The sequence below is a fragment of the Hibiscus syriacus genome, unplaced genomic scaffold (assembly GCF_006381635.1).
Source record: "Hibiscus syriacus cultivar Baekdansim isolate YM2019G1 unplaced genomic scaffold, ASM638163v2 tig00110321_pilon, whole genome shotgun sequence".
NCBI classification, from domain to species: domain Eukaryota; kingdom Viridiplantae; phylum Streptophyta; class Magnoliopsida; order Malvales; family Malvaceae; genus Hibiscus; species Hibiscus syriacus.
The window spans coordinates 759,516-782,589 of NW_024062680.1; the positions used below are offsets into that span (position 1 = coordinate 759,516).

A 23,074-nucleotide genomic window follows, 5' to 3' on the forward strand; every position below is an offset into this window, starting at 1 on the left:
GCTTTAAAGAGTGAATGTATGCTTTCAAACTCATTTTCATGTGTCGAATCATAAGTACGTCGCAAATATTTTATACTTTCAACTAATCTTTTCTTCAAGTTCCCTCGTAGATGAATATTGAAACTTTTGCGCAAGTTAAAGGATTCAAGTTGAGGCCTGGCCAACCATTGAGAATGGCATGAACACCATTGTCCGTGGACTTATTCTCAAAGAGTTGATGCATGAGTGTTAAGTTTAAATTAGTTTAAGAGAGGGTAAAGATATGATATAGGGATAGAGTTAGAATTAAATATCTGAAGTAATTTATTTAATTTCAAAATAACATGTATTCAGTAAAGATTTAAATCTAAAAGTTGACTAGTAAAACTTAATTTGCTCAATAATTGAAGTAAGAAGGATCAACAATTAATTAGTCTAGTAGGATGAGATATTAGATTCTTTAAGTAAAGTCAAGAATTCGAATATTGGTATTTGCAAATGGAGCAAACTAAGTTGAGAATGTTGTCTTCACCTCTGTAATATCCGTCTAGATTAATCAATTAATAGATCGAATAATAATGATTATACCAATAAAAAATTAATAATAATAATTTAAAGCGTCATTTGACAAAAAAAATATATTAAAGGAGCAAGAGTCCCTCTCAAACACTACATAGTTCTGTCCATGTCCCCATGATTTTCAGATCATATTTTGGGATGAAACAATACAAAATTTCAAGGTCCTTTGAGAATAGAAATTTCAAAACTAATACGCTTAATATTTTATTTCAAATATTATGATAGATACGAATAAGAAACATTTAAAGATTAAATTTGTGACAAAATAAGGATCTTGAATCATGCTAAATATCAAGATTTATTGAAAAGACGTTTGAGATATTCTATGTAAAAATTTAAATTTGGGCAGAAGATTGATACATGCGTTGTCATCAATCGTATTATCCGTACAACTGTAAGAAGATGCTTAATAGGAGTTTTTCTTACGTGTGATTTGATATTTTAGTCTATTGTCATGCAGACATAAGACACTTATGACAAAATACACTTTTTTAAATGTGCTTTTATCTTACCTCAAAATATACTATTTAAAAAATAATCTAACATAATTGTTAAAATAAAAAATAATTTTTAAATAAATGATATTTAGATAAAAAAAAGTCAACCAGCGTTTTTTTTAAAGGAAAACAATACTCATTAATCAACCCAAGGTATTAAGCCTACGAGTGAAAAAAGTGTCCAATTATATAAATTTGTACATCGTTCACCTCTGAATAAATAATATTAGGACAAACTAAGTTAAAAAATAGTGAAAACAAGGATATACAAGCCTATTTGGCCAAAACATCTACTACAAATTTACAAGATCGTTAAATAAGAGAAACATGAAATCTAGGACAAATTTAGAAACGTTCTTTCGCTATTCAAAGATGACAAACCAAGATAGATAAATCTCCATCATCACGGAGTAGCTCGTTCACCAAAAGAGCACAATCGAATTCAAAATGTACATTCTCCCGTCCGCCATCAAAAGTCAATGATAAAGCAGCATTAAAAAAATGAATCTCAGCTAAGCCTGTATTACAAACACCGTGCATAGCCTGTGTTAAACCACTCAAAACTCTCCCTGGTCGTCGTGAGCCACAACTCCGACAACAATATAACTAGAACTCGATTAATGGAGCCGTCCAAATTGTTTTTTACCATATCGGGAATAGGAAGACACCAATAAAAAGAGGATACAGCAGGCACCAATTCATCCAAACTAAAAACACCACCAGCACCATAAATACGACATGCGTACGAGAAGCCTTCAAAAAATCTCTATGGATAAACTAAGCATTAACAACAAAAATGCAAGTAAGTTGTAATATGTTTTTATCAATAAACGAATTACGCCTATTCCACAGGCTCTAAAGAAGTGTAGTCAAACTAGCAAATTGTTGAATGAAAGGTAACCAACGTTATTTCCTAAGAGACGGGCAATTTCGTAGTTCACTCACCCCCTGTTACAAATAGTCAAATACAAAGCTTCTCTTTGCTCAGTCTGCTCGAAATCACTCACAAACAACGGCCAAATCCTCCGGTATTATTAATCTCTCTCTCTCTCTGTCACTTCGCATTGGACTTTTTTTATCCATTATACAGATTCCTGAACTTGTTAGGGCTTGCATTTTGTATTACATTCAGTTTTAACCTTCACTCTTGTCTCTTTGTTTAGAAGCTCATTTTACAAATAAAGGTATTAGTCTTCTCACTAAATGCTGGTGGTATGTTTAAATAACGTATCTTTATTTTTCCTTGAATGGAGGACATATATCTTTCTGGAGATATCTACTTGGACTTCATTACAATTTTATTTGCAACTGTTTGCTGCAGGTTGTTTTGGGAACATTACTAGCTGCTTTGGTACCAGTAGTTGGGTTTAATGCCGTGATGACATCAGAACATTTTGCATCATTTTTGGTAAGTTTTTTCCTTCATTGTTTCCCTGAGTAGTTGGCTAGTTTTGTTATTTTCTTGTGATTGCTGCAGTTCATTTGTCTTGCAATCTCAGGTTGTCATAGCCTTTCCATTTTAAGGTATAGGAAACTATCAAGAGTCATTTATTATTGCTATCATTCATGTCATTGACTGTTCCACTTCCACTTGAGGAGCTGTTGCTGTATGACGAACTATTGTGTTTAAAATGTCGATGATATACCTGATTCGTGGAAGTGTTTGTATGCTCTAGAACAAGAGATAAATAGAAGAAATATTTTAATGTTTGAAATCTTGATAACTTAAGCAGTATTCAGATTTCCGAAATGCTACATTCCCTTTTTGCAATTCTTGGTTCATATGATGCATTTCCTTGCTACTTAATCCAATTTTGTTTTCCCATCTGCAGGTTTTCATTATTGTCCATGTTGTGGCTTTTGTGTACTATATCAAGGGGGTTCTTTCCCCCAAAATGTTTGAAGTTGCTGTGACACTAGTTGTATCTGTTGGCCTGTAAGCTTCCCTTCCCTTCTGTTTCCGTAACTTTTTCATGAAAACATGAATTGATATACTAATAGCCACTAGGAACAAACTATAATGAATATTTTGTGATTTGAACTTTCTTATTAATCAATTCAGCATACAATGTTATTATATTCCATGTGGATTTGCTTCGTAAGTTTACAGATAACAAATACAACCAAGATGCAGGACTAAATGACATCACATTGTTTCTGTTCTCAGTGCTGTGTGTTGTGCTGTGATAGCTGTTCTTATAGCATTAGTTGCTTCCAGCCCAACAAAGGGATGGAGTGGACGAAGCTTAAGTCTGCTTGACCCGTAAGTACCTAATTAATTTTAGTATATTATATGTGACTCTTTTCTGCATTATACTGCAAATTAAGTCAAGTGGCTGGAATTCTAATCAATGATTGTGCAGTTTGATACATATTACAACTGAAAATATCTTGACATATTAGTTTGGCATCGATCTAGCTTTGAGGGCCTTTTTATACTCTGCAAATTCTTAAACCCTAATTCATAGATAAGTGCCAGAAAACTATTTGATCTGTTTTGTACTTAAGTGGGTTGCCATGCAAACAGCGTATTAGTTGTTTGAGATTAGAAGTTTAATTTCTTTCAGTTTTCTTACTGCATTCCGACAGAACTTATGCAAGCAAATATATACCGATCATTGCTAGTGTCAGTGAACATCAACTACCTACTTGGCCATCTTATTTCATGGACATTAATGTTTTGTCATTCTTGGTTCCAGCTGGTACCATTGTAAATCTATAGCTTTCACAAGTATTAGCTTTTACTAGTAATTTAGAAGTTCATGTAGTATAATCAATAACTTGTCTTTCCCTTGTTTGAAGGCCTGCTTTTTGCCTTTAACGGATGCAAGCTCATTTGTCATCCTCTATATTGCAACCTCTGTATATTTATCTGGAGTAATGGTAAGAGGAATGAACACATGCAATTTCAAGTCATTATTCTGCAAGTATTAGTTCCTTTTTTATAATAGTGTAGAATCACTTGTCTACTTATAAAGGTACGGTTAATGCTTTTGCTTGCTCCAGCTGCATGCATCACATCTGGAATTTCTCTCTCCGAAGCTTTTGATGTTTTAACCGGATCAATAAAGTTTCAGCTACCTGGAGTATCAAGTGATGCTGAAGTTGATGTAAGCATGTTCTATTTATCCATACTAAGACAAGCATTTGATGAAGTCATTTAGCTACATGACTAATTTATTTGCTGCTGCCTCTGATCTTTAAGGCAGGGGAAACTAGTTCTGATACTACTGTAGCACGGAATGATGTAGTAAAGACAGAGAAACCTGAGGAGACATCAAAGGATCGACCCTCGAAGAAGATCGAGAAGAAGGAAAGGGAGCATGTGGAGAAGCCTTCTGCTAAATGCAAAGTCAAAACCAAAGCTGAGAAGAAGAGGCCTCTTGCTTTACCTTTGGAGGCATCTGCGGTTTCACTTCTCTTACTCATCATGCTGGGCGCCTTCTATGTGGTACACTGATTTTCCCTCTAATTGCTTGTGTTTACCCGTTTTCTCATTATAGAAGTTTATGTGTCACAAATAGACGGTTAAGGCTATGATATGATGTTGATCACTAACTTTTCAGTGATTGTTCTGGTTGTAGAGAAGGATTTGTTTAGTTAACTTTTTCTCTTAACTTCTGGGTGGATATATGTTTCTATGAGCGGGGTTTAGATCCTTGCACTATGTATATAAGCTCACATTGGAAGGAAGGGATAAATTGTCAGAACTAATAAAGAGACTGTTTATGCTTTTAAGTTATCTCGCTAGGTTTTAAATGCTACTGCATTCATTAAGTTCAGATTTGGTAGTGGAATTAAATAGGTTGCCAAATGCCAATGGGAGAGTTGTAAGAAATAAGAAACTGCCAATGAATGATGCAAAAAGTAAAGGTTGCTCTGTTTGAAATATATACATATATTATTTTTGTCTCAGGGGAGTGAAAACTTAGTTACCAATTCTTTCTTCTTCTTTTTTATATGAAATTTCCTTGCATGCCGGTTTCTTGCTCATTTCTTTTTTGTTTTAATTGAAAAAAGCGTAAAACGCTGTTGCATTTTTCTTTGCAGTTTCATTGTGTTTGGGCTGCAGCAGAAGCTTACTCAGCCCCCTCAATAGTTTTAACATCTCCTTTACATGATGTTCTACGTGTTTTTGATGATTTTAGATAGGCTTATGCATGGTTGCGCCACAATACAGATGTTGATGATAAAGTAAGTTCTCTACTTGGTAGCTTTTCTGGATTTCAAACATATTTTGTTTACCAGTCTATTGCGCCAGAAGTTTTAAGGATATGTTTTTGTAGAATAAATATTAATTAATGGAAAAATAATATTTCAAGCTGCGTGATCAATGTTGATATTTTGAGCATGCCATGGGTTGTCTCTGATTCCCAATTGGTGATTTTTTTGCTGTTTTATGTGTCTTTCTTATTATTACTTGAACGGGCTTGTTTTCCATGTAGCAGCTCTCTGTTGTGTAAAACGGTCTGGTTTAACAGTGTAAGTCAAATTTATGGCAGGTTGCATCATGGTGGGACTATGGTTACCAAACCACTGCTATGGTTAATCGTACTGTTATCGTTGATAATAACATAGCAACTGTTGGTACTGCGATGTCTTCTCCTGAAAAGGCAGCTTGGGAAATATTCCACTCCTTGGATGTCAAATATGTTCTTGTCGTCTTTGGAGGTATAATTCCTTTTTTGTTTACAAGAAAATACGACGCCTTAATATATTATCTTTCTGACAATTTACTTCACTTATTAGGTCTCATTGGCTACCCCAGTGATGATATTAATAAGTTCCTGTGGATGGTTCGAATCGGAGGTGGTGTTTTCCCTCATATCAAGGAACCGGATTATCTGGTAAGTTCTTTGAGCTGAAAGTGATTAAAACATTCACCCTCATTCGATCTATTCGGTCTTTCTTCCTTTTTCAAAGGATTGACACTATAACCGAAAGTTGAACAATAAAGATCCTATTTTCTCCAGGAAAATATATATATATATATATATCCTTCTTATCAAGTATGGCGAAAAACTTCCGTCCTGATTTCTTTATTTCACTCATTGTCTACAGAGAGATGGTCAATATAGAATTGATTCCCAGGCCACTCCTACCGTGCTAAATTGTCTAATGTATAAACTCTCATATTACAGGTCTGTTGGTTTACGAGTTGAGTATTCATGTGTGGTTTTTTTTTTGGTCAGTTTTGTTTCGAGCAGAAGAACTTCATCCCTTAATTTACATATCTGCAGGTTTGTTGAAACTGATGGCAAAGCCTTTGATAGAGTTAGACAGACAGAGATCGGAAAGAAATATTTTTAACGAGGAGGTTAGATGATCCTAATTTTTTTCTCTTTTTATTTAAATAGCAACTGCAGGTCATGAAACGTTTCCAAAAATATATTTTTTTAAATAACTCCACCTCGATTAATGCAATTTTTTGAGCCTAAATTCAAAATTCTTGACATGGTCTTGAAATATTCGGACAAAAATGACATTATTTTGAGTCCAGGTAGCATAGCATGATGAATGAGAATGATTAATTTCGTTCTGTTCTAGTGTTTTCCTCATAAGGTTTCTTTTTTATTTTGTTCAATTTAGGTATTCACAACGCATCATTGGACGGTTCGGATATATAAACTGAAGCCTCCAAAGAACATTATTCGAGGAAAGACGAAGAAATCAAAATCGGTACATATAATCTATAGATTATCGCAATGATCTACGATTCCACACATACAAATTATAGATTCATTTGTGTGCCGAAAGATGTGGTCCGATGTTTACCTATACCTTGTTTTATGTTTTGGCAGAAAACTAGGTCAACGAGGAGTTCAAAAAGAAGTGGAACAAAGAAGAGTCCATGGCACTAGGAAACACAATATTTATAACAATGGAGGAAAATATCTGCAATTCTATTAGAATTGTTTGTTTGCCGAAGAAGACCTTTGAGGTTTTGCTTGGTAACAAGAATGAAAAGAGCAAAGGACCAGCAGTTGATTATTCTTACCCTTCTTCATCTTTCCTGCAAAGCAAACCTGACACCGAGTTTGACTATTCCGGCAAGCTTAGGTGATTTCTCTTCGAGAAATACAAACAATACAAGTCGAAACGATTTTGCAGGCTTTACTTGATCTTTGTAGTTTGTAGCGTACCATATCAACGCATCAGTTTTCAGGGAAAGAAAAGTACAAATCAAATCTTGCATTTGCTGGTTTAGACTGCAAGTGGTAGAGTTGTTTTTGGTTGCAATCGGGTTCAAGTCAAGTTCAGGTAGAGTACGAATACCATTTGTAATAGTTTAAAACTGGCTTATTTAGATAATTTGGATTTCAAATTGTCCAAAATAAAAGTTATAATGATCATTTTATTTTAAAAGATAACAAGTTGATCCTTCAATTATGTAAGATAATGTAAAATAACAAATATAGTTCTTAATCTTTACATAATGTTATAATTTGATCTTACTAAAAAATTGTCTTTAACGTTTAAATATTACCCCATGTTCATTTTCCCCCTAAAAATTTAACCCTCGGCGATGTTATAATATGAAACCTTGATATGATTTAAGAGCATAAAATGATAAACATGTAGCTTTGACTTGATATATTCTGACAGAAATTTCATCAAATACATGAGAAACTAAGAGGGGAAATTGTTATATCCGTAAGGACATATTCATGTCTGATACACACTTGAATTCAAGTAACATCAATGTTACAAACTTCATATAAGGGTTTAAAAGAAGGTAGAAAGAGAGAGATGACTAAAACAATTCTACATTCCAGAAGCAAATTATCTTGGGTAATTCACAGGAGGTTCCAAGCTACCTACCAAAATCCCAAGGTCGATGTCTTTGTCTTCGAACTTTTTGATGAAGGGGTGACCCTGCATTAACAAAAGAAGTGGCAATCAATATAATTCCTGACAAGTTGATACTGTGATGAACTTTGACATGTTTATGTTTCTTTTTCGCAACACAATAACAATGTTCTCTAACATTACCAAATCTATTAAAAGACTTGAATTAATGGGATATCAAAATTTTAATACACAAATCGCCACGTTAAACTTACCAAGAGGTCCAAAGATGATGATCTTTCTCTGGGGTCCTTCTTTATGCTAAAAAGGGGAAGGAAACGGTCAAAAATTAGAACGCTGTTTATATGGAAAATAGCAATGTAAAGAGAGAATGGGTATCTAAATGTATCGAGGAAAAGATTGAACATGAATTGGAGAAAAAATAATATAAAAGTATGAAGTAAACAAAGAAATGAAATTAATGTAGAAGCATTTTTCATCTTCAAGAACCAGAATAAGCTTGCACATGAATGTAAAATGAAGTCCAAATATGTTGTCTCCAAAGAAAATTGTAGTATATTACTGTATACACCACTTTTTAGACAACATAAAATGAGCCTCCGAGGATAAAAATATTGGATCAATATTGGATAAACATGGAAGAGGTTGCAAGCTATGGCAACAGAATTCCATGAAACGGGCATTTACTTGATAAATGAATTTGATGAGATGATATAATATGTAGTAAGCGTTTACGTATTTACCAGGCTGATACAAATGAACAGAACTCTGGAGAGAATTGATCTGATGGAGCAGTTGGTGGAGGCTTCTCCACAATGGCCTGCAAGAGCTCATAAAAGCTAGGCCAACTTTGCTGATCTTCAGATTGCGTATACGGGAAACGTCCAATAGCACATTCAAGCACTACCATCCCCAAACTCCATATGTCACTGCTATAGTCATAAGTGCTCCCACTGATTCTCTCAGGCTACAATTAGAAACAAGATGATTAAGATTAAAATTTTATATAAAATCTTAAAGAAAATAGACAAGTTCAAAGTGAATCACAAGATGAATGACAGATCAAAGTTTTATAGAGTAATTTAAACAGCGTGGGCACTTCACATACCGACATATAGTTGTAAGTTCCAACAAATGTATCTCTCTGGCCCATCGAGCTAGCTAGCATTGCACTGACACCAAAATCAGTGATCTTCACTTCCCCTTTATGGTTTACCAATAGATTGGATGGTTTTATGTCCCTGTGTATTACATGCCTTTCGTGATGCAAATACACAAGTCCCTGTAGAACCTGAAACACAAAAAGTATATGAGTAGAAAGAACTCACATGTTTGGCTGTTGCTATAAATCTGTTTAGGTCATTCATAGAATTTCAGTTCAAAAAAAGGAAGAATACCTGCTTACACACAACTGCAAGATATGGTTCAAGAATCGTGTTAACTTGTTTGATCACATCAGCCAGAGATCCACGGTCCATGTATTCTAGCACCAGGGATATGGCCCCATTGTGGTAGAAAGAATGGTAGCAAATGACAACATGTGAACATTGTGATGCTTGGTTTATTTTTAGTTCCTGCACAATTTGTTTGCGAATTTCCTCTTGTATGTTCATTTGGATGACCTGCAGTTAATAGCAATAAATTTCTAGGAATCTGTTTTCCTTCATTTATGACCACCGTGTTGCAAGCATTTCAAAGGAAAAATTACTACCACATAATATTTAGGTCAATATTCAAGCAGATATAGTGCAGAAATAGTGAAGATGTTACCGTTTAGTAAAAATCAAACACTCATGAAGAAATGGAACATGGCTTCTACTATATGTAGATCTTCAACAAAATAAGACTACGTTTATGGTATGTCAGTCTTGAACAATTACCTTCAAGGCAAACAATCTTCCTACCCATTTGTGCCGAACAAGTTGTACTACACCACCACTTCCCTTCCCGATAACTTTAATGGTCTCGAGGTCTTCCAATGAGAATTCAAAATCAAGCTCCTTTCCATCAGAAGGCTGCTCAAAGTAACCACAAAAAAAAAATATCTTGAACCCCCAGAAAGTTGATACCAAAGGCTATAGAATAAATAACTCTATGTGAACTTGAACATGCACTGCTGTATCATAAGTAGCTACCAACATGTTGGGAGATGGGGATAACATGGATTTTTGAAGAGCTAAAGAAGGGAAAATAATTTGAAGTGTTTTACTAATCAACTGAAGAAGCAGGAAGATCTTGAACAACTAATTTTGTCCAACAATCCAAAGCTTGATGATTATTTTCGATAACATTTCTTGCCAAATACAGCAGCGCACCCTTTCAAACGTAGGTGCATTTGCAACACAATACTAAAGTACTAATACAAGAAAAAAACAATTGAGTTACAGTTTCCCATATGGGCATACCAGAAGTGAATTCCAAGAACAAAGTAATAAGAATTAAGAACCCCCTAGATTATTTAAAGAAACTTACTCGATTTTCTTTCTCCTCGGAAATAAGACGCAACCCTTTCTGATTTAGAAGCAAATCCCCATCATGAAATGTCCCACTCGCCGTCCTGAACACATTACAGTAAAGGAAAATTCAAATTCAAAATATTTCCACCGACATTTACCGGCAGAGAAAATGAGACGGAAACCACGATCATCAAGCCATAACCTTTTATTCAAAGAATCGATTTCTAGTAAATTCAAAAGCGAAACTTTGATCCAAAATCGAAGCCGGCTTGAAATATGCTTAATAAGAAACGAACTTACAAAAAAGAAGAAATCGGGGTTTCTTGAGCTGGAACAGAGAGCTTCAGTTGCTTCAATGGCTTCTTGCTCTTCATTTTCTTTCTTTTTTCTGAAAGATTTTGTTTAACTGTTCAGTTAGGGTTTTTACAGAAATAAAGAAGATAGTGTTTTCTTCTTCCTTTTTATAATGTTTTATTGAGAAAGTGAGGATGGACTCGTTATAAATTCAAACGGGCAAGACCGCGTAAAATAGTTCAATCTTTTTACGTAGTTAAATCTTAATTCAAATTTTATTATAGGTAAAATAACTATTTCGTCCCTGCTATTTATTATTTTCTGTCAGATCGATCCCTAAAGAATAAAAAACTTATATTAAATTCAGTCAATAAAGTTGTCTAAATGTATCAAATACATAAATAAAGTTGTTTAAAGGTCACATTATACGTAACTCGAATTATCGGGTCTAGACTTTATTTTTTTTAATTCGAATTAGTTTGGTCTTGAAACTCCTCCCATCACAAGTTGTAGATTATTTCCATTAAGTTTGTAATTCAAGGTAAAATATTCTTTAGACGCTGGTTTTTAGCACATATCTGGTGAGATGACAGGTAAAAATGTGCTTTGTTTTAAAAGAAATGGCTAAAACCGGTGAGTTTGATCGCGAACAATTCCCGATCGAAAAGAGAAAACGCTACCTGCATAGCGATTTATGTAAGTACAGTACAAACCACCAAGAACACTTCATTTAACCACCCAAACCAAAGTCCAACATGAGCAGAAAATACATTGTAGTATCACCATTACAAACACCGAGCATTTTGTTTCGGAAATAGGCTCCCAGCGAATATAATACTATTATTCAACTGCATCCAACCATGACACCGGGAAGTGGAGGATACAAGTTTGTATAGAAATAAAGAAGAATTGAACAAATAAGGAACACCAGCACGGATCAAAGCCCCTGATCAATGAGATAATCACCAAGCCTTTCGACAACCATGTTGCACTGGCCGGGAGTCATTGGTTCATCGTAGATTCCGATAAGCAAAGCCATATTGGACTTTTTAATAGTTATACCTCCAGGTCCCTGAAATTAAAATGGTAAAAGGATCAGAATACAGCCATGACAATAAAACTACTCTACGAGACAATGGCTGCAAAGATATGCAGTAATGGCCTCCTCCCTTCTTTCCCGGCAGTGTCTTTGTCTGAACAAATACACTCCCTACGGATCTCAGTGAATGGAGGCATAAGACAACGGCTGCATGAAAAAAAAAACCAACAACAAAAGCCAAGTGCATGCAAAAATCAACAAGAGACACAGCATCAATGTACCCATTTTTAAGTAATTAATTGGGTATTAATATCATTTGATATGCTGAAGTGCTGCATAAGTTTGAAAATGATGTTTCAGGGTTCTTCAAATAAAATTGTTACGAATGTATGGAAAAATGGCAATAAAATCACAAAATAGGAACACTCAGATTTACGTCTAAAACCCAAAACGGAAACAATCATGGGCAGGGGAGGAAATTCACTAAATGTCAAAAATAACTGTGAACCTTTCGGGCGGATAAAAACGGAATTTGGGTCATAGAGCTAGAAATTGCACTTAGAACAAAATTTTAGAATATCAAATCTACTTTGAGTACTAATAATGTAAGATGGACAGGATAGAACTAAAAACAGATGAAGAATATCACCTTCTTCCCTCGAATAACGGCTCCCTGTTCACCTTGGATTACCATGTATTTTGTGCCACCAAGGTACAATCCAGTTGGAGCAAGTGATCCAGGTTCAGCAAAGTCATTCATGATTGCATTGATTTCTTCTTGCTTGAACTGAAATTAACAAAATAAAAATATAGAAGCAATATGCATTAAATTTTACTCTTAGAAGCCATCTAAAATGAACTTTAAACTCGAAAATCTAAATAAACAGGATTAGTAGTATTCCAAACATTTCACGCTCTAATAACTTCTATCATCATTGTTAAAATCATGGTCATTTCCAGAGATCCCTTAGCATCTAAAACTACGAAAAATAAGCAAAGCCAGATATCAATACAAATTCCCAATCCATAAAAGGATAAATCAGCCAATAACTCATGCAACATGAAGTAATAAATCATAGCAAAAAGATCCCAAGTTAGAACGCCAGATTTATAATCGGCAATGAGTGAATAAATATCGATGCTTTTGGAGCAAATCAGATCAGCAAATGGAATTCAAGCTTATAGCAAACAAATCAACTTATTCATGGCATCAACCTTTTGTTTTCAGATAACTATCCCCGCAACTGGCAAGGGGTTGACGAAAACCCAAAGAGTAGGAAAAGGGTGAAGAAATAAAAGGAGAAGAAAACCTGAGGGAAATTGGAGCTCTGGGCCCAAATGCTGCCGTCGTGGCCGACGATGGCAGCGGCAGAGAGATGGTTTCCTTCAATATCGCACATCAAGAGATCATCTACATATGATTGCCACGACATCTTCTTCTTCTTCTTCGTAAACTTCTCCGGATTTTTCTCTTTTTTGAGTTTTAAAGTTAAAGAAAAAGGCTCGAAAATGTTCGACTGTAAAGACGCGAAGCTGAGCTGTGGGAGTCTGGGAGAGACACGGAGATATAGCGCTGGAACTACGGGATCTGTCGGCCTTCTATTTTTAGTCAAATCCCTATACAATGTAAAAATTATATATATATAATCCTTATACTTCAATTTTTATTATATTTAGTTTATTCACCTTTCAAATTTTGAAATTATGAATTTTTTATATAAAAACTAGGATTTTGACTTAAATAATGACAGTGAAATCTATTTAATCAAACTTCATTATTAATCCAATAGATTGTATATTTAGTTACTGTTCTCCAAAGTGTTTTCGTATCTATTGATTTTATTTAAACACAAATTTTAATCTAAAATATAAATATTATCAGTTTTCAGGGTTAGATGCGAGAAGAATTTTGACAAGATTTGAAGTTTTAGTTTTTTTTCAAATAGTCTGATGTAATTATAAAGTAGTATGTGTTTAGAATATTTTTAATTAATTGTTAATATATACATCATGCAAGCACGACTACTAAAATCCAAAACATTTATGAACAAACGACATACTCTTTTTTATACTAGTTTATGCATTAGAATAATTTTCTAGTGTTGTTTCATTCTCATTCAAAAAATAATTCTCTTTTATTATAAAAATTTGAAAACTACCCGATAAATTCAAGTTTGAATCCTAAGTTTTATGTCCATCTAACAATCAGACCAATCCCATTAGGACACATATCATCACAATATATTAATACGTGTCACTAACGGAATTTATGATGAGGGACCAAATGATTATTCTACAATTTTCTGAATTTAAGTGACTAAAGTAAAACTATTTGATAGTTAGATGATAGTTTACCGTTTATTTTATATTTGTTATATTTGAACCGTATCCATTGGGCCGAATTGTGGTCAAAGGTGTCTTTGCTCCACAATGGACACCAAGTCCATAACGAGTTCAAACCACTTTGAATACTTAACAATCTTGCCACGTCATGGGACTCCACTATATATATTTTGGGATTCTGTTACTCTATTGGTTTCAAGGATTTGTCTTGATTAATTTAAATTTAAATCGACCTGTATTGTACATATAGTTTTGATGGGTGAATCCTTCAGCAATGATTTTCTGCATACACAAGGTCTCTAACTCGAGACATAGCTTAAACAAAATCAAACTGCTTCCACTTGAACTATCTCTATTTTTTATACTAATTTATCTATTTTATCGAGTTTAAAAATATTTATATAAGAATATATTATATTGAGATTAATTTTTATCTTAAAATCCAAATTAAGCTTATATTGAATCGAAAATTATTAAATGTCGAATCCAATTAAAATCGGATATAGTTTTTTGAAGTTTTAAATTAAATTTCAATTTTATGTATTGATCTATATCCATCCCTAGATATGATCTCTTACCCTCTCTAAATACTACAGTTCACCATTTCCTTTTCACTTATCAAGCTTTTTACTTAAGTGAGCATCTCAACCCACAAATTTCGGCGTCTCTTAACTCAAATTTTCTCGTATCGTACCTCTTGAGTAAAGTTAACCAATATACTATGTACATTAAACAATATAAAGATTCACAGCTATTTCAACTTCCAAAGTGCTTTTGGGGAACAAATCATGAAATTATTGTTTTATTTAAGGGCAAATCATGAAATTATGATGGATCAGAAGGGGACAATCTCCAAGTTGGGCACTAGATATTTATTACAGTGATATGCAATCCACTGTCTGGTTAATTTCTACAATTTAAAGATGACCCATCAGGCCATCTCCATCGTTTACATCATGCAATAATAAATATATTTTTCTTCTATATTGAATGCATGACAGATGAATGAGATTAATTATAATTTTCAGATTCATTGTAAAAGCTTATTGAAAAAAATATATATTTTTTGGATGAATTGGGACATAAACCTTAAAGTTATCAGGCCAGGCAGATTCTTGGACATTGCAGCCAGTTGTTGATTGTCGCAATCAGATGGGATTTGTTAAACACGGGAATTCTTTCAAACAGGTTGAGTGCAATGAGACGAGGGAAACTTTAACGTTTATTCGTCACGGGTTTGATAATAAAATGACCACCTCGTATGAGACTAATCTCGAAACTCGAACCTTGTATCAACACTGCCAATCATGGAAATAAAAGTAAATAAAAAATTGCAAAAGAAAAGGCCATAGAAGCTAGCTGCCATCCAATATGGAAATGGAAGTTATTGCATTGTTTTGCTTTACTCATTGATTCACATGGAATTCTCCATTTCTGTTTTCTTGTAATGATTATGGGCATTGTTTGTACAACACTTACACGCCCACCAGACAGAGAAAAGAAGCATTGCACGTTAACCCACTTACAGATGAATCGTGCGTGTGCAGTTGTACTGGTTGGCCCTTAAAGCTTGAAATCTGGTGAACAGGTTGCTGTGATCTATAGTGGAAATGCTTAAACGAGAAAAAGGTTAAACAGGGGCCCCATTTTCAATCATAAAATGATGATCAGATTTGGATATTCAATTCCACCAGGATTTGCTGTAAAATAAATTTGATCTCATGTGACAGCTGTTGTGACCCCGCCATATATTGTACTACTCGGGTTTGGGTTGAGATTAATCCGAAATGTATTATCTCCCTAAATATGCTTTATTACCATTTTATTTTACATACTTGACTTAGAAGTTAGATTATCATAATTAATATAAAAGTATAAATAGGAAGAAATTGAATTGGTACCAATTAGGGATTTAAGTAATAGTATGTTATCGTAATAGTGTTTGTTATATTTGTTATCACGATAAACTCAAAGCAACTAAAAACGTGACCTCGACTGCAATTTAAATCTTTGGTATCAATAATTTTTTATATTATTAAATCAAAATTTTAAAATATTTTAATATAGAAAAAATATATGAGGCTCGTGTACTTTTTCAGAAAAAACAATGTAATCCTTGAATTATTTTCACACTCGATATGGCCTTTAATCTTTTAAAAAATAAAAAAACTAACGTGGCTCTTTGACTAACGATTTATGTCGTTGATTGTTACGGTGCTAACATTGCATTTCATAATTTTAACATGGCGATTTACTATGCCGACATGGTAATCTACGATAGCTTGTGACGTGGCAAATGATATGACAAATGAGATAAATTGATTTTAATTGAGTTCGAAGGCTAAATTGTTTTTTAAAAAAATCAAGAGCTTATTTTATGTTTAGAAAAAGTTAAAATATTTTAAATTTTAAAAAATTAAATATAAATATGATTTCAATCTCAATTTTTTTTATTCTTACCTCGAATTTAACCTGATTTTATTTATATAAACATGAACTTGTTTATCCTGCACAAATTTTATTTTATGGTAATCATATTTTTTTATTTCTAAATTTTTTAAATTTTAAATTAAATAAATATTATAAAATCGTATGAAAATAAAATTAAAAAGTTATAAAATTAAAAATTAAAATTTAAATAACATGACACTATGTAATTAAAAAAATAAGTATACAATTAAAAAGAACATTTTAGTGAATATAACATGAAATAGAGAAGTACACTTCACCTAAACATGATATCAAAAAAATTAATAGGAAAATTGCTACCCTCCCAACTTTTATTAGATACAACTCTAAAAAGTGAAGGTAGATACAAACTTCATGTGTTTGAGGTTTTTTTGTTATCATTCCTAGTATTTATTTATTTTTTAGTTTTCAAGGAATAGCAATTTTACCTATACGAAATAAAAATAAAATAAAATTCACATTAGAATCCATATCTAAATTCAATGAATCACTTAACAATAACATTTTCAATCATTATGGTTAATATATATATTTTTAATTTTTTAGTAATTTAATTTTTAATTTTAGTATTTTTATATTTATATTTTAATATTTTATATTTTAGATATTTTTTTCATAAAAATCAATTAAATTCTTAAATTTCTAAAATAATCAATTTAGTTAATCTATCACGTCATCAACCACGCCACCAATCATCATTGACTGTCACATTAGTACAATAAAATATCACATCAGTATCATAACGACCACAGACAAAAATAATTTATCAAATGATCACATTAAATTCTTTTTTTAAATTTAAAGACTACATTAAATAAAAATAATTCAAAGCTCACGTTATTATTTTTAAGGGTAAAGTATAGTAATGGTCACTGAACATTTTTGAAGCTTGCATTTAGGTCCCCCAACTTTTAAAACTTGCAATACAGTCCCCCAACATTTATTCCGTTAGTAATATGGTCCCCAACTTAAACCACCGTTAGAAATTAGGGTAAATTATATAAAAGGTTATTGAACTTTTTAGACACTTGAATTTAGGTCCCCCAACTTTTAAAACTTGCAAAATAGTCCTCAATTTCATTCTAAACCCCAATTTCCAAAGTAATTCAATTTCATTCTAAACCCTAAATTCTAAAATAATTCAATTAAATTCAATTATGTCAGATTTATTATTATTTAATTTCATCTTATTTCATGTGATACGTATTTTTTATATAAATATAATAGTATAATTCTTATCTGTTGAAGAAATTTTTTAATTAAAAAAAGTAGTTAGGATATAGAAGAGGTTGAAAATAATTCGAATTTTAAATTTATAAAATGTTATTTTGACGTATAAATAAAAGTGTAAACTACTAGGTTGACAACTTAACTATCTAGCCCTTTTTACTTTTGTCATCGATCTTTTAAATTTATCAATCATACAACATAATTATTTAACTGTTTCAACTAAGGCACTAGTCGTTAGTAATTGATACAAATGATGAAGTGGCAGTTAAAAGGAATTGACATTATTATACATTCAGTCTTTATTATTTATATAATCAATTTGGTCCTAAATTAAATAGAATTTAATAAATTAATCATTTAATTAGGATATGACATGTGTTAGCACATGATCATGACATGTGTCATTGGTGACACATGTCACCACCTAATTATTTATATATGCTATCAATTTGGTCCTAAATTAAACAAAATTTAATAAATTAATCATTTAACCATGATCTGACATATGTTAACACATGATCATGATATATGTTATTGGTGACACATGTCACCACCTAATTAGAAGAAAATAAGTTACAAAGAAGTAAAATTTGGGTCTTGGGCAAACTCAAACCTGAGTCACGCAAATGAAAGATACAGGGTGGAGCCACTAAGCTAACACCATCGTTTGTATTAAGAGATATACAATAATACATATACTAATAGTATGACCAATGCCAGAAAAAAAAGAATATAATGGAAAATGGAAATAATGAGATTTGAACTTCGGCAAAAAATTTGAAAGCAATAAATGATGGGAACATATTATATTTTTTTACAATAAAAAATATTATATTTGATAAATTGTTTGATAGATTTAATATATTTTTTAAATATTAGTTGATATAATATTTTAAAAGAATAAATTTAAGATTTATATATTTTTAAACTAAATTTAATAATTATATTTTTCATATTTATAATTCATGATTATATATATAATCTTAAGTTGAGTATTTCTAATATAATTAATAATTTTAATTTCTCATTAAAAATAAAATATTCAAAAAATATAAATGATTCATACATTAATATATGAATATATTTTTTTATTTATACATCTAAATATAAATATACATTTATATAAATATATTTTTATTCGTATATTGAAATATTTTGATTAAAATATAAACATATTTTAAATACTAGTTTATACAAGAAAAATAAAATATATCAAAAATATAAATGATTCATACATTTAAATATAAATTGAATCATTTATATTTTCTATACATCTATATTTAATAAGAAAATAAAATTATTGGGGGACTGTTTTGCAAGTTTTAAAAGTTGGGGACCTAAATTCAAGTGTTTGAAAAGTTTAATGACCGTTTATATAATTTACCCTAATTTTCTAACAGTGATTTAAGTTGGGGGACTATATTGCAAACAGAATAAATGTTGGGGACTGTATTGCAAGTTTTAAAAGTTGGGGGACCTAAATGCAAGCTTCAGAAATATTCAGTGACCATTACTATACTTTACCCTATTTTTAAACACAATAGCCTCGTAAAACTTTTTGCTTTAATGTATTATTAATTTGGGTAAACTACACGGGATATTATTAAACTATGGTCGAAAATCAATATGACTACATAACTTTCAATTGAATCAATCAGACCACCAAACTATTTAATTGATTCAATCAAACCACCGACCATTAATTTTTAACATAGGTGGTGACGTGTCAGTTAAGCTTAATTGGTATAAGTATATATTCGGTCCTTAATATTTACATATTCTATCAATTTAGTCACTGTTTTAATTCAATTAAATAAATTTAACTATCAAATTAGAACGTGAAACGTGTCAATATATGATTGGAAGGTTTTTATTTATGAATTTTAAATTATTTAATTAAATATTTTTCTATCAATTAGGTGGTGACACGTGTTACCAACCAATGGAAGTTGAAATTAAAGGGACAAAGTTGCACTCCAAGGAATTTAAACCAAGGTCACATGGGGAGATAGAGTAGGCGCCCAAACAATTGGACCAAAGGTCTCCAATAGTTTAAAGTTACAACTATTTGTATTTGTCTTTTAAAGATTTGTTAAGGATAAAAAATTAAACAAATTATTTGTTTAAACAAATTATCATTTAAATTAATTGTAAACTATTTTTTGAATTTAAAATATTCAATTTTTATATAAATTAGAAATTTTTTTAAAAAAATCGTTAATTCAAAAATTGACCGAATTTTGTTCGGTTCAGTTAATAATTTTCAAATAAATTTTGGTTAATTTGGTTCGGTTAATAATTTTCAAATTAACCGAACCAAACTAACTGAATTTTTTCTTCGATTAATTCGGTTAATAATTTTTTTAAAAAATAGATTAATTCAGTTTGGTTAATAAATTTTAAATTAATTCAGTTTGGTTAATAATTTTCAAATAAATTTTGGTTCGATTAACCGAACAAAATTAACTGAATTTTTGTTTCAATTAATTTGGTTAATAATTTTCAAAAAAAATCGGTTAATTTGGTTCGGTTAATAATTTTCAAATTAATTTGGTTCGGTTAATGATTTTCAAATAAATTTTGGTTCGATTAACCGAACCAATTTTTTTCTTTAAACGTTAATCGAACCAAAATTTATTTGAAAATTATTAGTCATGAATAATTTATTTAATTTTTTAATATTTTATTTAAACAAATAATTTATTTAATTTTTTATCTTTAACAAACCTTTAAAAGAAAATTATATATTGTTGTAACTTTAAACTATTGGGACATTTGGCCCAAAGGTTTGGCGTCTGTTCTATCCCCTGCGTGACCCTAGTTTGAATCCTTTGGAGTGTAACTTGTCCCTTTAATTTTTACTTCCATTGGATGGTGGCAGAAAAATTATTTAATTAAATAATTTAAAATTCATAAATAAAACCTTCCAATCATATATTGACATGTGTCACGTTCTAATTTGATAGTTAAATTTATTTAATTAAATTAGAATAATGACTAAATTGATAGAATATGTAAATATTAAGGACCAAATATATAATTATGCCAATTAAACTTAACGGACACATCACCATATCTGTTAAAAATTAACGGTCGGTTGTTTGATTGAATCAATTAAATAGTTTGATGGTCTGATTGATTTAATTAAATAGTTTGGTGGTCTGATTGATTCAATTAAAAGTTTGGTGGTTACATTAATTTTTTACCATAGTTTAGTGGTCTCTCGTGTAGTTTACCCTACTAATTTTATACAATCATCAAAGTAAGCTAAGCTATGAATTCTCAAGTCAAACATTCACACATGGAAAGTTACTCGTACAACTCAACAATAAAAGCTCAAAACTTTATAAGAAAGCTTTCAACAACAAACGATCAACCAATCCCCACTCTGCCCTCTCTCATCAATACCAGCAGTAACATTTTGTACAACCTGACAAGCAAACTACCAATCACTGTAACCATTCTTGGTGTCATCAAGAAAAGAAAAAAAATGGGGTGGAGTTGGCTCCTGGTTTTTATCCTTTGGCAGATGATGACTCCATCAGAATCGGCGGCCATTGCTGTGGGTGGTGGTGTTGGCATTAATATTGGCGGTGGCGGCGGTGTTTGGGTTGGTGGAGGAATCAACAACAACCCGACTCCATCTGGCCCTTCAGCGTCAAAGCTCACCAGTGCTTACACTGCTCTCCAAGCTTGGAAATCTGCCATCACTGATGATCCATTGGGTGTTTTGAAGACTTGGGATGGCTTAGATGTGTGTTCTTATAAAGGGATTTTTTGCTCAGATCAACAAGGTGGAATGGATTCATCAAATGGACCGCCCGTGGTAGCCATAGATCTCAACCATGCAAATCTTCAAGGTACTCTAGTGAAGGAACTCTCAGTCTTTTCAGATATGTCAATCTTCCATCTCAACAGCAACAGGTTTTCAGGCACAATCCCCGATACTTTTAAAGACCTTTCATCACTTCAAGAGTTAGATCTCAGTGGCAACTATTTCTCTGGTCCTTTTCCTATGGTCACTTTAAATATGCCAAATCTTGTTTATTTGGACCTTAGGTTCAACACTTTCTCAGGATCAATCCCTGAAGGTCTTTTTAACAAGGGTCTTGATGCCATCTTCCTCAACAACAACCAGTTTGAAGGTGAACTTCCTTCAAACCTGGGGAACTCACCAGCCTCCGTGATAAACTTGGCTAACAACAAATTCAATGGGAACATACCATCTAGTTTTGGGTTCATGAGTTCTAAATTGAAGGAGATTTTGCTTTTGAATAACCAGTTAACAGGCTGCATCCCTCAAGATGTTGGGATGTTCTCAGAGATGCAAGTATTTGATGTGAGCCGTAACTCACTCATGGGTCATTTGCCTGACTCCATATCTTGCTTGGGTGACATTGAGGTTCTCAATTTGGCACACAATAAACTCTCTGGAGTGCTGCCTGACATAGTTTGTTCTCTAAGGAGTCTTATGAATTTGACCGTTGCCTACAATTTCTTCTCTGGGTTTGGCCAAGAATGTTCCAAGTCTTTCTTTAGGGATGTGGGTTTCGATTACTCCGTGAATTGCATTCCAGGGAGAGACATGCAGAGACCCCAACCTGAGTGCAGTTTTATCCCTGGAAGTGGGTTGAGTTGCCTGAGAATTCCTTCTCCACAGCCTCTGGTGTGTGGAGCATTGAGTGGGAACTTGAAGCCTAATCAAACCTCTTCATCATCATCACCATGATTGTATGTTGTTGGTGCCTGTCAATTCTCCCATTCATTAATAGCAATTCATTTGTTCATGGAATCAGTTGCATCTTTCTATTACTATATTGGTGTAGGAAGTAGGAACTAAATCGAACCGATGTCACGCATGCCAGAAAGGTCCTTGTCCAGGGTCCAAATCCCTTACTTAATGCGCCAATAATGTATGGTCCAACCAGATAGTGCACACCCTCCTGACAGGAAGTCCTTGTTAGTATTTAATTATAACTGGGTAAATCCATGTTGAAAGTTTGCCAGGTTTCGAACTTCGTTCCTTTGCTCAATTCATCTGGGTTTTTTAGTTCGAGCAAATCTAATGAGAAATTCTTATTCTCTGTAAGATACCCCAACCGGGTTCCGTGAAAGGAAATTGGCGTTGAAGCCTCATTGCTATCATGCTACGGGTTTCATTTGTATCAAATCACCCCTTCGCCGTGTTGGATTCAAGATTTTTCATATTTGCATGGCGATTCTTCTATATTACTCGAGAGCACAATTGTATCTTTTATACCTTAAGGTAGAGAATTCATCCCTGTATTCTTGACAAGGTCCTCCTAATTTTTATTTTTATTTTACGTCGAGGGACACGTCAATGCAGCAGCTAAATCGAATCCCGAAATAATTAGTAC

At 32.5% G+C, this 23,074-nt stretch overlaps 3 protein-coding genes and 1 pseudogene across 3 annotated transcripts; 2 read left to right on the forward strand and 2 right to left on the reverse strand.

The window, feature by feature from the left end:
* The first annotated feature begins 1,793 nt into the window (after nt 1-1,793).
* LOC120117790 lies at nt 1,794-6,365 on the forward strand (annotated as a pseudogene).
* A 1,335-nt stretch (nt 6,366-7,700) lies between these two features.
* On the reverse strand, nt 7,701-10,836 carry LOC120117872 (mitogen-activated protein kinase kinase 6). The gene is made up of 8 exons (XM_039138055.1): nt 10,622-10,836; nt 10,338-10,422; nt 9,746-9,880; nt 9,263-9,487; nt 8,974-9,156; nt 8,609-8,832; nt 8,120-8,165; nt 7,701-7,931 (listed from the first exon to the last, which is right to left on the reverse strand). The coding sequence occupies exons 1-8, from the start codon at nt 10,693-10,695 to the stop codon at nt 7,839-7,841; spliced, it is 1,065 nt and encodes a 354-aa protein (XP_038993986.1). The 5' UTR covers nt 10,696-10,836; the 3' UTR covers nt 7,701-7,838.
* Nucleotides 10,837-11,541: 705 nt separating this feature from the next.
* Nucleotides 11,542-13,221, reverse strand: LOC120117622 (profilin-1-like). Its single transcript, XM_039137870.1, has 3 exons — nt 12,965-13,221; nt 12,304-12,441; nt 11,542-11,687 (listed from the first exon to the last, which is right to left on the reverse strand). Exons 1-3 carry the CDS (start codon nt 13,085-13,087, stop codon nt 11,553-11,555), a joined length of 396 nt encoding a protein of 131 aa, XP_038993801.1. The 5' UTR covers nt 13,088-13,221; the 3' UTR covers nt 11,542-11,552.
* Nucleotides 13,222-21,076: 7,855 nt separating this feature from the next.
* Nucleotides 21,077-22,949, forward strand: LOC120117623 (leucine-rich repeat extensin-like protein 4). Its single transcript, XM_039137871.1, has one exon. The coding sequence runs from the start codon at nt 21,187-21,189 to the stop codon at nt 22,423-22,425; it is 1,239 nt and encodes a 412-aa protein (XP_038993802.1). The 5' UTR covers nt 21,077-21,186; the 3' UTR covers nt 22,426-22,949.
* The last annotated feature ends 125 nt before the right edge of the window (nt 22,950-23,074 follow it).